Source organism: Dendroctonus ponderosae, unplaced genomic scaffold (assembly GCF_020466585.1).
Source record: "Dendroctonus ponderosae isolate FM_Combo_2020 unplaced genomic scaffold, Dpon_F_20191213v2 Dpon_F_20191213_5, whole genome shotgun sequence".
In the NCBI taxonomy this organism is placed as follows: Eukaryota; Metazoa; Arthropoda; class Insecta; order Coleoptera; family Curculionidae; genus Dendroctonus; species Dendroctonus ponderosae.
Window position 1 is genome coordinate 3752663 of NW_026018715.1, and position 13953 is coordinate 3766615.

General features: G+C 32.6%; 2 protein-coding genes and 2 long non-coding RNA genes across 6 annotated transcripts in view; 2 read left to right on the plus strand and 2 right to left on the minus strand.

Moving 5' to 3' along the window:
- Positions 1-2112: 2112 nt before the first annotated feature.
- Positions 2113-12155, minus strand: LOC109533709. Of its 2 annotated transcripts, XM_019899101.2 has the most exons (6): positions 11736-12155; positions 4839-4917; positions 3904-3975; positions 3166-3280; positions 2643-2819; positions 2113-2292 (listed from the first exon to the last, which is right to left on the minus strand). In XM_019899101.2, exons 1-5 carry the CDS (start codon positions 11932-11934, stop codon positions 2670-2672), a joined length of 615 nt encoding a protein of 204 aa, XP_019754660.1. In that variant the 5' UTR covers positions 11935-12155; the 3' UTR covers positions 2113-2292; positions 2643-2669. The 2 variants fall into 2 exon arrangements, with proteins under 2 accessions (XP_019754660.1, XP_019754661.1); XM_019899102.2 differs by lacking the exons at positions 4839-4917; positions 11736-12155 and adding an exon at positions 4047-4263.
- Positions 6757-8532, plus strand: LOC109533711. The gene is made up of 2 exons (XR_007281618.1): positions 6757-7206; positions 8357-8532. It is a non-coding gene; the product is annotated as an uncharacterized LOC109533711 (long non-coding RNA).
- Positions 12156-12252: 97 nt separating the features above from the next.
- On the plus strand, positions 12253-13344 carry LOC125504640. The gene is made up of 2 exons (XR_007281617.1): positions 12253-12344; positions 13050-13344. It is a non-coding gene; the product is annotated as an uncharacterized LOC125504640 (long non-coding RNA).
- A 60-nt stretch (positions 13345-13404) lies between these two features.
- LOC109533710 overlaps positions 13405-13953 on the minus strand; it is a 2120-nt gene continuing 1571 nt past the window's right edge. For both annotated transcript variants that reach the window (XM_019899103.2, XM_048666919.1), the window contains exon 3: positions 13405-13617. In XM_019899103.2, coding sequence (XP_019754662.2) covers positions 13439-13617 — 179 coding nt within the window. In that variant the 3' untranslated portion in view covers positions 13405-13438. The remainder of the gene's footprint in view (positions 13618-13953) is intronic.

Genomic DNA, 13953 nt, shown 5'->3' on the forward strand with positions numbered 1-13953 from the left:
GTAGATATATATTTTCTGGACGGGTAGAAGTTGCATAAAACCAAAATATTCACAAAACGTTTTTATTATTTTCCGTCTTATCCTGTATATTAAAAGGAACGATAAAAAATAATGAGCAAAAGCTTTTCAACTAAATAGGTAGAAAATTTAAATAATCAAAACTTTTTAAAGCTTTGGCACAATAATAGTTACTAATTAGTTGTAAAAAAATTCGGTAATGTTGACAATTCAGATGGATTATTAAATGGTTAAACAACCCAACATTTAAAATTTGTAGTCTCAATTGGCCATTTCTGTGTTGATAAATTCATACACTTCTTCATAATGCTGAAGAAGCATAGACCAAGCTGTATAACATTTTTGCTTGACATAAAGACCAGTAGCAAACCAATTGTGCGATGATATAAAAGAAAATGAGCAGATGAATAGGTGTTTTTCACTCGCATTTCAGTTTATATGTTAGTTAATAACATTTTAGTGCAAAAAACGCACGGGTTTTGTTTATAACTTTGTAGCTAATGGAACAATCGGAATACCCCAACGAAATGATTTGTAGAGAATAAAAATATATAAAATATGTACAAAATGAGTACAAATGGTACCGACAGCACTTGCCTTTGACACATACCAAGAACATTATCGTACCTACTCTGGAATCCCTACTTTTTGACAAAAATTTATCGTTTGGCAAAACGCCCAATTTTCCGGTTTATCCGAAATTTCTCAGAACCTGATTATCCGATTGAGGCGACCGACCTCTTATTTTGTAGATATTTTTATTCTCTACAAGTTATTGTTATTCTATCGGGGCATTGCGATTGCTCCATTAGTTGCAAAGTTATAAGCACAAAAATACAAAAATTGCGTTGTTTTGGCAATAAATTGTTAATAGCTGACCAATTTTAACAGCTGCTAAGTTAACGTTAGAATGGTTATTTAAATTTAATTTTGTTTGTTTACATGGTTGCGCATATTGTTAACATGTTATTATTTAAATAAAATTTATTCAAACTTAATAATTGTAATCTGAACCAAAATACAAAATTTAGAAAAATAATTTGGGTTGTTAGTAATCAACTAATAATGCGCACCAACATTATTATATGAAAACGTTATTAGGTTTAAAAAAATTAACTTAATTACTTACACATTTTGAGAGCGGCAAAGAAAACGATTTTATTTTTTTGCGGACAAACTAGTGGTCTTATGAAAAAACAATAAGAGATAGAAAAGTTGATAAATATTTGGTAGTAATTAACAAAACTATGGCGAGAAAAGTTTAAGTGCACACAACAAAGTTCTGAACAAAATGAAAGTAGGGATTCCACATTTCTACCCTGTATAAAATCAAACTGGACCACGAAACACTATCATAAAATGGAACTCAATTAGCTTATAATGTATACCAAAATTGAAGTTTCTATGTTTAACCGTTTTATAGGAAAACAACAAAAACTAATATTTTTCGCCATTTTGGAAGTAAAATGTCTCAACAACGAAACGTTATGTTAAAACAACGAATGTTAAAATATTTTAACATATTTAGGGAACACCCTGTATAATAATTACCTTAAACCTCCAAAATGAATACTTTTTAATTCAATAATAAAACTAAACCAAAGAAAAATCAAATTTGTCGGTATTTTTCGAGAACTTTCACCTTCACCACTTTAGGCAAATGACACCCACTTTCAATCGCTCTGTTGTTTAATATTACAGATGTAAAACGATTGGCAACATTTTTCGAGACCTTCAATACATATTAAGCTGTCGAAATATGGAACTTTTATTAATACTAATGTTTTACTAGCCAATGTTCTAGAAACAAAGTTAACTTTGAGAAACGAAAAAAAATAACTAGTACTGAAATTACTAAGAGTAATTATCACTGTTTAAAAATTTATAGTTATTTATCGGTAATCTTTATTAACGTTAATACTACCGAAAGTTATCCCCGACATCATGAAAGTTTATGCAATTTTGCTCCAAACAAATAAGACCTATTTTATGTCTGAGTTTGATATGGAAAGCCCACAATCAAGCTGTTACAGCTTATAAATCCACTTGCGTACTTCGGGAACGATGCGACACATACTAAGTAACCGATACGAATCACACATCAAATATCTTTATTAACTCTAATAAATATGGAGCTCCATAATTCAGTAAAAAAATGACTAATAAATGTATACGTTATATAATGTAGATAATAAATTTAAATTCGTATTGGAATGCCATCAATCGTATCTATTCCTAATGAGGCTGGTGAATACTAATACCAGTAGTAGTATTCTGAAAAAAAAACAACACAAACGCAATTAATAAAAAGTAAAACGCTAGACAAAAATACTGTCTATCTCTAGCATTTAAATTATACGTTTCCATAATTTTACCATATACCAGTATAAATATTGCCTGCTGAAGAAACAAAATCTGAACGATAAACGACCGCAAAACGAGTTCTCAATTTTTGCTATTAAAAATTGTTTTAACTGTATTGCAAACTTTAAAGAATAATAGGTTATGCCGAGAAAATTTTCATCAATAAACACTCTTTGAGGAAATTTGAAAAAAAATCAAATTTAAAAAATTTGGCTTTTGAGAAGTAGTAAATAATACACCGGGAAATATGTTTTCCCCACCTTTTGTTAAGTCTAATAGCAATCAGTTCAGACAGCAATCTGTTGGGCTTCTAAGGACATGAAATGTACATCTTCCGCTCTCACCGGAATCGTCAAGTCGGAAAAGTGAGCCTTAGTTGGAGGAAAATTAACCGTAGTCGTCATCTTTTCTGTCCAGTAGTATGGCTGTAGTTTTTGCTGAAATCAAACACATTTGTGGACGATTTGTATTATTTTCAAGAGTTTGTCAGCCAAGAAATGTTAAAGATAATTCAATAATGATATCAGATTGTTGAACTATGCTCCACTTTGGCAGGAAAATTTGCAAGTAAAACCGGATAAAGTATCATGTTTCTCTCAGAACTGCTTACAGTTTGAATAAACATGTATTTTAACATTTGTAAAGTAGACCTATTAAATAAAATGTTTACTTTCAAGAAACTCTAAATGCATTTAAAATATTACGTTTCTGTGTATGACTTGCTAATTAGAATGGTTAACAGATTTCAAAACAACTTCGCTTCAGTAATAATACGGTGCCTACCTTAAACCAGATTTTTTCATCGTAGATTCTCTTAGTTGATCCAATATGGATCAGAATGCACTCTGTATACCAGGCTGGCACAGTTCTCGGTTTGAAATAACATGTTGAAACATATCTGTAAATTAGACAGCAAAAAGACTATGAGTTGCACACAAGCTGCAAATTATTAGAATTATATAAAAGTTGCATTGCTTTGTATGTTATATTTACATTTTTTCATATTTGTTTGCTTGCTCCGTTGGCTTTTTGCATTGAACTTGCAAAGAACGTGATTGAAATTAATAATGCGCATTATTCTGAATCATTCGATATACATATTTCCGCTCTTGCTCTCTTTCTGTATTTTCAGATAATCTTCTTGCTTTTTTCTTCAATAGACGTGTTCTTTAGCAGGTCATTTTTATTAGCATAACCGAAGAAAACATTCTCGTAAAGCATCCCTAATTCAGAGTTGAAACAAAACTGAAATTGATTCACAAATAAAATAAACAAATACCAGCTTTTATTTAACACGCATTACAAACACAGATAGTTGCAGAACAAATTGATGAGTAAGTTCCGAACGCAGTGAAAATAAGATAAACTCGGGTAGATATAAGTTAGCGAGAAAGTTACTTAAAAAAAAAAACGTATGTTTTCTGCTACTTGTTACTAATTTGTTTTGAAAGTGTTAGAAACTAAATTGTCTTTTTATAATCAATTTATGGGGCATTTGTATGTAAATTTAAAGTTACTCACTTCTTTGGTGCAGTTCCCATAAAATCCGTTCTAGATTCAATAAGAACATCGTTCTTGGCTTCTTGACAACGACTGAAATATACACACAAATTATACTAAAATTCTTGAAAAATAGGCAAGTCGAAAATAAATATTTCACTTACACATGTACGTCCCTTTCGATAAGTTTCACTAACACTTCGCCAGTTTCTGGACATTTTTTAATTTTAGCTGGCACTAATTTTTGCTCGTTTCCAATTTTCATTATTTTATACAGTAACGTAAATACCACTGCCGTGAAAAATGATACATACAATAGCATATTTAACTCTAGCCAGGTCTGCAAACGACTGTGTTTCAGTTTTTATATTGCTTCTCGTCAATGGTAGTTTTACTGTCGAATGGAACGCACATGTGGTCGATTTGAAACACTCTTTCCATGCAATGTGGCAATTATATCGCATTGATTTATTTCAAAATAAATAGCTGTGCTTTTCTTAGTTGTAACGATAAAACACAACTACTGATTTTATCAATGATTAATATCTTAAAATAAAATGTGTGGAAGTAAACGTACATGCAATTAATAGTTTTATCTTTTTGATCTAGCCCTTAACAATTTTTGTTTTAATTCTACTTCCAGGTCTAACAATAGGATGAGCAGGTCGCAACGAAATGAAAACGTGCTTAAATAATAGGTTAACAAATATAGAAAATCGGTCAAATTCAATAAAAGTTTCTAATTCCAAAGACAGCAGACTAGTAGAAAAACTTCTCACATTCAATCAAGCAATTAACATGAAAGGCAGTAGAATAAAATGCATTAAAAACTATTCACGATTGTTAATTTTTGATGATTGTATTGGCTAATAAGTTCTGTCTATCTATAAAATTGCTGCAGTTTTTAATAAGAAAGACCTTCTTTAATTTGAAATTTAAACAGTAATATTGTTCACCTTTTTTCGTGTTGCGTTTCATTTGATAAAGGCGTGGATCCTGACAATGCTTCATGTCGTTTAGCTTCGACTAAGTCGTCTGAAAAAAAAATCACTTTTGTTAAAGTCTCAAATTGAATGTCTAGCATTGCATTTTTCTTAGTCGGTTGTACAAAGTCGCCCGCAATTTCCCTAACAAAAAAGACATGAGTAAACCACGCATTCTAGTAAAGATCTCATTAAGCAGCGAAACGTCAAAAATTTGTTTTCTGTTAAAGAAGGAATAATTTTTGAGCAATTCTTATGCGTAATTGGTCAAGCGAGCAGCCGCACTTGCCTAACTTGCATGTTTCAGCTCCAGAATTTACATTTTTTGCGAGCAATCATTTAATTATATTTATTGCATAGAAATTTTCAACAGTCAAGTTTTATCAATGTTTTCAAACATTTTATCCGCTTTTAATATTGCTTTCTTGGAACTGTAACATTTCCTGCTCACCAGAAGAAGTTTTACCACATTAAGTGCGGCAAGTACTATAAAAAACTTTTACTTTAGGGAGTCCATTATTATGCATCTACACAGAAGTAGATGTATCGACAAAAATTAATTATCGTTTGTCATGTTTTAATTTTAAGTACCCCGAAATCAATTAAATACGTATGACAATTAACTAATTCTACTTAAGATAAAATAAAAATTAATAAAAATTAGAGATTAAAGTTTATTTAATTTCATTAATTTATACACAATTATAATCCAATGTATCACGATTGGTTTTGAATTGAGCAAAGCCATTATTCGGTTATTAATGAAGAAGATAAAACTTGCTAAAAAGGAATCTATTAACATAATAAAGCAATTAACGCAAAAAGTCATTAAATCAAACAGAAGAAATAGCCTGCTGCTGATAATCAAAGATCATTCCAAACTACAACGTTAAAGATAATAGTAATTATTGAACAACAATTCGGTTTCTTGAAAATAACAATGTAAAGTTGTGTTATTTGGACGAATGAAAGAAATTGGGGATGAAACGGAACTAAGATGGCGCGATGGTAAAACATCCGGTATGGAGAAATGTAAGTGATGTAARGCACGTGAAACATTTAATGCAARCTGTTAAAACACACTGATTTAAACACACTGATGACAGCTTCTTTTAAAATTGTTTTATGTTTTGTATTTATGTTGTCCTCATTGCACATTTTAAATTTTTCAGTATTTTACTTAAATTATGTGCATAAGAATATTTACGTATCTGATTTAGTTGATACAAAATATTTTATGACGGCAATTTTGCTCTTCGCCACTGGATATTCTTAGTAACAATTTGATGCGATTGTTTGTTTGTGCATCCTTTCATTAGCGCTCGCTTTACGTTTACAAGTACAAAGAGATAACAACCTATTAATTATATTTGTATAGCCTGTTGAGCGCAAACGTCGTCCAACGATAAGATGAAGGCAATATACATTATTCACAGTTATTTTTAGTCGCATGTGTACATTATTATTGTAGTTATGGAGTCAGTTAAAATTAACAATTGGAAACCGTTTGGAAGCGAAAGTTTTAACGTTTATTAACCACAATTTTGGAACAATGTGTTAAAGCGTATCGACAAAGCTAATCAACTCAAATGCGTTTAATGCGTGAAAATTATATTTTCCTGTCGAAGCGTATGCACATGCATGAGCCTGAAGGCAGTTATACGTACTTCAATCGAAATCGGTATTAATTCACTTTTAATAGTGAAATATTGGCTTTTTGATCCGAGATATGAGTGACTCAATTGTGGTTATTTCAATGATATTTGCAATTTTATATATTCAGTAATATTTTATTTACTTTTATCCGGTACCTAATAACGTTCTGTTATTGTTCATTATTCTTTGGGGAAACCTTTCATTAATTTTATAATTAATTTTGAATATTTCTCAAAAATTACGTATTTCTGATATTGTTTTAAAGATGGTGGTCGAGGCGCTTTTACATATACATAGTTAGTTCACAGTTGGCAATATAAAGCTATTCGTTCTTGAAACGTGTGAAAGGTGTGTTCCAGTCGTTTCTACAGTCTGCATTTATCGGTTCCTTCAACTGAGCCCACTTTTTTTCATATTTAAATGATTATCCTAAAATTCAGTTTAGAACTGTGCTATAAAATATTTAATTCAAAACAAATAAAAGCAATATTTGAAAATTCAACCGGACAATGTTTGAATGCTCAATTCAGCTGATTTAACACACACGTATATTTATTGTAAAGCTGTGGTTAACAATTACGAAATGTGTTTGTTTGCTTTGACATCATCAGCACGTTTGTTGTTGATAACGACATCGATTCAATCGAATATTTACTTTAGTTCTATTTTCTAACGAACTCCGCTTGTAAGTATGTAGTACCTAGGAAATTGGATTGGGTTTTTGAAATATCTAGTAGGGTTAGTGCCGTCTTCCCAATTTTTAGAACGGGATTTTATCATATTTATGTATGTAATTTTAACAGAACGCTGCAAATAGTAGTAGAGACATATTTGTTCTTTAACTTGAAATAAATCAAAACTGTTATTCTATTGGTACCGCAGTATCTGCTAGCTTTGTTGTTAGTAAGTCAATTTGCTTCTCTGCTTTTGTTCTTTGCTGGAAAATTTATTTATTTATGCAGTAATATTTATTGTTCAGATGACAATTTCGTTTTCGATCCAATTTTCGAGAAATAGGGATCTGGTACTTCTTACATATCACTCTCTTTTTTAAGCCACGATGTCCGTCTTCGTCGCGGTGCTCGTCGGCCTTCAATTTTTTCCTGTATTATTAATTGAAGGGAGCCAAATTTCTCATCCCTTATAACATGTCCGAAGTAATCGCCTTTTCTTCGCCTCACTGTGCTTAAAATGTCGATCGTTGTATTTAAACGTAACAAGACATCAGCATCAGTTCTAAGTATGCGACGACAAACTCACATTTCAATAACCTTTTTGCAATGTCGATCCAATAGTGTCCATCCCTCCAGTTCATACAGCAAGATATGAACTGTGTACCATTTGGTCAGGCGTAGTCTTAAACTTAGATTCGGGTTGTCTACACATGAGGAAGCTGTTTCAGTTTGAAAAATGCCCTTCTGGCTTTTTCAATGCGGATCCGCATTTCCTCTCCAATGTCATCTCCAAAATTCATTGTTTAGGTAACATCCGAGGTATTCACAGTGATCAATTCTTTCTATTATTTCTTGGGCAGCTGACAATTGAACAGTTCCAATATTTTGCTTGCTAACTATCATAAATTTGGTCTTCTTAAATTTAGTGTTAAACCACTGGCATTACTAGCCTGGTTAATTTTTGTTAGTAACCATTGCAAATCCTCAGAAGAACTGCTCAGAAATACTGTATCATCAGCGGAGCGGATGTTATTTATTGGTATACCATTTACGTATATTCCTTTTTCGTTTTCGGACAGAAGTTTGGGCAAAATAGATTCAGAATATTGTATATTAATCAATAATGGTGATAGCACGCAGCCCTGCCTGACTCCTCCCTAGTTTTCTAGCTCATCCGATACATGGTTCTCCACCTGAACAGAAGCTCGTTGATTCCAGTATAGATTAGCGACAATTCTGAAGTCACGTTGATCCAGCCCGATGCTTCGAAGGTTTTGTATCAGTTTAGAATGTTGTACTTTATCAAAAGCTTTCTCATAATATATGAAACACATGTATACTAGTYTATTCATATCTAAGCATCGCTGAACSAGAACTTGCATGCTAGAAGGAGTACCTCTTGTTCCCAGACCATTTCTGAATCCAAACTGTGTGTCTGAGTCAGTTTCTTCACACTTTTGTATATTCTGTTRTGAATTACTTTCAGAAATAGTTCTAGYACATGKCTCATAAGGCTTATAGTACGATACTCTGAGAGKTGTTTGGCATTARATTTTTTTCTTCCTGAGATRTATATGSTGTTGAAYAAATCACTGAGTACCCTTCTGCTGGTTTAAGAATATCAACAACTATACAGTCAAGGCCTGTAGCTTTACCGTTTTTGACTGACGGATGGCCCATATGATTTCCTCTGTTAATATATTTCGACCAGTACGTTGCCTCGTTGTTCCATGTTGTTTAGGTCTGTCTTCTTGAAATAGTTGTTGTATGCCATATTTCCATGTTTGCAATTTTTCCTTTATATCTGTTATGACGGTGTTATTGTGTCTGATTAACTTTCAATTTGGGCATTTCTTGTTCCTTCCCAGTGTTTTTTTTATTTTCTTGTGCAGGTTGAATGAGTCATGCTTCTTCCTTTGCGATTCTGCACTTCTTTTGAATTTCATGGTGGATGGCTCTGTATCGGTCTCGATTATGATGTTTATATTCTCTGCGTAGGTCGATTCGGTTTAGAATATCGTCCGTCGTCCATTCATGTGTCCTTTGTCTGCATTGGGCATTGGAAAGGTGTTGATTCGTAATATGTGCGACCGGTATATGTGGTACTTGCCACCAGAGGACTTTAATTGACACATTTATCCTTATACTTAGGCTGCTGAATCATACCATATTTAGAAAATAATGTAGCAAGGTTTACTGGCCAAATTTTTGATTGAGTCTACGTAGATAACAAGTTTTTCGTTGAAACCGTCTCAAATATGGATAGTAAAAATCGGCACTTKCGGAGCATYTGATGGCTTTAGAATGGAAAATTTATTACATTAAAAARTATATTGATAGAATATTACTSCCGARACTGGTTTGGAACCTTTCGATACCTCAAAGCTCTACAGATGAGCTTTTTATGTTCTCAAAGRAATAAATTTGTCTTATCGCATGGACGTCTTTGATTTGCTATTCAAACGCCAAGAAAATTATATWTTTTTGAAGCCGATCGCCACTGGGGACCAGAAATGTGTTGTCTAGAGTCATGTTCGACGTAAGAGATCAGGAAGTAAAAAAGACGTGGCGAAACGACTATTTAGGTTTGTGGGTTTTTCGCTCAATTTCGCGCAAAATGAAACACTATTTTTTTCATTGGCCTATATAGTAGCATTATAATTTTTGTTTGTTTCGCTAAAAAAGACGAAATTACATTCCGAACAGCATGTATTGCATCATCATCGCAAAATCAACAAACATTGAAAGTAATTATTTGGCGAGGCACGAACACCACCAGCTACTTGTTTTAAAGTTCTGTTTAAATTATATATGAATTCATTTAAAATCAAGTTGACAATTAAAATTATATTGAACTAAAATACATTTTTTGTCTTAAAACTTATCGAATACTCACATACTTGACTTAAATATATGTTTAATTCATTTTATTTATTATCCTATGTCATTACGCATATTTTCACACAACAATAAAATCTTATACATTTTTTAAGTGTAATGTTATTCGCTTTGTATTTGTATGAGTTATGTTAGTAGGATATTTAGAAAAATATTATACATTGTGTATTGTTGTTTTCGCTTTTCAAAGCGTTAATTTTAATAATTCGTGCTTTGGTATTAACATAACTTTGTTTAAAGTGGAGAATACAAAATTAAAAAATATATAAGAGTTTCAAATGTTTTTTTATAACAATCTCAAACAATCTCAACAATTTTCAAATCAACAGACAAATTTTGTGTTTGGGTTTTAAACCATTATTCTAAGTGGCAAAAGTATAGCGTTCTATAAAGTGTCGTATTTTTATTTGCTATTACAGTTTCAACAGATTGACCTGTTATCTTTGTTGAAATAGTGATAGTGAGTGAATATAGAACAACTATCATTTTCCGATGCATATGAAAAACGTTGTTACCTACCAAGTTTATAATTTGGTTCATTGCCAAAAAATGGCCCAATGATGTTTCGTTTTTAGTCAATTTCCAGACGTCCAATCCACTGAAAATGGACTACTTCAAAACTAACTTTTAAAATTTAAAAAAAATCAGCAACTTTATACTAAGCGTACATTTTTTGTTTAAAAACCCATACTTTGCGCCAGAGTGACGATTTTTTWAAATCTAAAACCGAGGAAAAACTTGACTCATTTAAAAGTTTATAAAACTAAAACTCTTTTTCAAATAGACAAATAGACGATAGACGACAAAAATTGTACAAATAACACCACACCATCCAATAGTAAAATACAGTAATTTTGGGTTTTTCATCAATGTATACTCCTACTTATTATCTACTTACTCATAATAAAAACTGTTTTACACACTTGGTAGACGAATAAATTCAAATTACGAGTTTAGGAAAACTATCAATGCGCGCACGATGCTAACTACCTACAAAACAAATCGGTCAGTTGACCATTATTTACTGTCTGATTTTTATACATGGCATAAATTCGAGATTTAAAATCATTAAAGCTAATCAGTCAGGAATGATCTCAAGCCATGASAAGTACGATCTTTTRAAAGTGGGCGGATCGTTTGTAAAAATAGTGATTATTTAATTTGGCGATAATTAGTGCGATATGAATGTGATTTAGCTTTTTTAAATTACKTATTTTACTGTATATTTATAYGCACACAACGATGAAACTTAGCACAAGAAACTATTGCTGCGTAAAACTGCGTCGAAAGAGTATCGTAATTGTTCATGGTATAAATTCATATTTACATGTATATGAAAAATGTTGCCATTTTTGTAGGGTATTAAGCAACATGTTCCAGTTGTGATCCAACTTAGTTTAGTGTTGTAGTCAAYTATAATTTTTAAAACGCATTTATGATCAAACTGCATTAAAATGCAGAGTTTGAATCTAGAGAAGTAGGCAGAGTTTTTAAACACTACAAACATATTCCGTTACCAGATTACCATGTATTTTACATGCATTCAAGGAAATTTACCTCATAGTTATAAATATAGAAATTAATTTTTATTTTAAATGGTGTACAACTGTATAATTGAGATTTAAAAATGTATATGGCTTACTTGCATCGGTCTGGCTCAAGTGTCGCTCCCTTTGCTTCCCCATGATTTGCCATGAAAAGTTCCTATAAAACGCCCCATCAATTTTTCCGACATTTCGCTCGTTTTCCAATTCACAATTCGTTCGTTCCGTTTCAATTAGATTAAAAGTGTATGCCTTCATGTAGTCGGTTTTGTTGGGAATTTCGTGCTTCGATCTCATTGTGTTTGGTGTTTGTATAATGCGGTACCTGATGTCCGGCGTTAGGTTGCAAGGTTAGAACCCAAACTGAACTAAACCGACGAATTCAAAATTTAACCGCGGAATTCCTTATGAATGTGGTCACAACTTGATCTTGAATGGGTACCCGTCGATGGCAAAACCCCAGTCATAGGTATGATTGCGTCATTTGCGTAGCTTCGTCATAAAGATTATTATTATTCACTTTATTTACGACAGTGGTGGTGCAATAAAAATTATTGGAACCACGTAAGTGCAGTGATAGTAAAGGTCGTAATAAAAGTATCTCTATTTTAGTGAATTAAGTCAGTGTGACCCTATTATACTGATTAATTATTTTCTTTAAATCTATGGGTGAAAAATGTTTCTTTAAGAACATTTTGTTCAAAAAGGTGAAGTCGTATTAAGCAATTCTTATTTCAGTTAGGTAGGACAAAATGGTGATCGTGCTTGAGGCGTCCGAATTTTTAGTTTCTTCTTTTTTTACCTGGAGGAACACTTGAAATTAAGTACTTTCAATCTCTGGTGGTCCATAAATTAAGCCAAAAAAACACAAACTTTTGAAGTTCGTTTTTCCACAACCACCTATTTATGGACAAAAATGAGGTTGTCCGGTGCTATTTACTGCTAAAACCTGTTTTAAGTATGAGCAATTCTTAACTCAACATGCAAAATTGTTGCAAATATGCATAACAATTGTGTTTTTCGCAAAAGTTTAGAGCATCTTTTCTAACCTCACCAATTGAATGAGGTTATCTAGCGCGTCGATAGTCAGATGGCGGATTATTTGTTTCCATCGGAAATTCAACACAATGCGCTGTTGCCACGTATTTTTGCGTTTTTTTCTTTCGGTTAATTTTGAGTTAGTTTGTTTGTGTTAGGTTGAAGTGCTTTTTTTATTGAAACCAAAAAAATATACAAAAAGTAAACGTCAATAGCATGCAAATACCTAAATAATCTAGGCCGACCCAAATTGAATGAATCTACATGCTAGGTATCCAAGGAAACAATTTTCATGATCTTAAAAAGTTTTACGCACTTTGGCAACGCCGCTCGAGAGTTAGCCTAAAAATGGTAATTTTCTCAAACTTTTCCAGCAAATACACCTCGGTTCCTGAGACGTCCCACGGAAGTCATTACAGGATATAGGCCTAAGTCCCTCGGACGTCCCGGAACGTCCCCATATGTACGTGCGACGTCCATGGGATATACTTTTGAGACTGTTCGGGCTATGTAAGGGATGATCCTGTAAAGGTCATTTCGGACATCACTGGGATTATAGCCTGGTTGTTTAGAGAAGATATGTGAAACGTTCTTACGTCAATAGTCAACCGTAAAATTATTGCTAGGATCAAATATGTATAAAGTAACAAAAAACTTTCTAAAAACGTTGAAGGCAGGTTTACAATTTGGAAAATTCAGGATGGAAGCAATTTAAAAGAAACAAAATACTGAACTAATAACGTATACCTATATTTGAAAACAATCAAAAAACGTTTACGTATGGTATCAAACTAAACTTATTTTTGCTGTGCTCTTCTATCTGAAACCGGTAAAGTAATTTTTTTCTTTTCCAGTCTTTCCGGCGCGTACCTAAGCCAATTTTGAGCTTCAATTTCAATGTCCTTTCGTGTTGGTATAAATAGCGGATTTTTAGCAAGCCATCTGTAATAAAAAAGAGATATGTTTTATCATTTATAAATCCAACTAAAGGTTCTTGAGAAACTTCTACTTCAGGCCTCGCCACCGATGTTAGAACTGGTTCCCTAAGTCGGATCACATCAATTCGGATCGAAAATAACCAGCGAAGCTGGAGTCCCACACAGCCCAGAGCGCCAGATCATCAGCTCTAAGTGTGCGTAAGAGAGCATTTTCCAAACCTCACCGAAAAAAAAGTACATTCTTTCAAATGCTGTATTTTTTAATTGAAACTTTTATTTCTGCTAAAACCCCTGCGTTCGAACTATGGACTATTTGGAAATAGCAGTTAACAACAAAGTT

Coding starts and splice junctions, on each gene's coding strand:
- LOC109533709 (XM_019899101.2), bottom strand. CDS start 11,934: ATGAGATCGAAGCACGAAATTCCCAACAAAACCGACTACATGAAGGCA. Junction 4,918..11,735: donor CTTGAGCCAGACCGATGCAA/GTAAGCCATATA, acceptor TTTTTTTTTCAG/ACGACTTAGTCGAAGCTAAA. Junction 3,281..3,903: donor ATGGGAACTGCACCAAAGAA/GTGAGTAACTTT, acceptor TCTAATTTACAG/ATATGTTTCAACATGTTATT.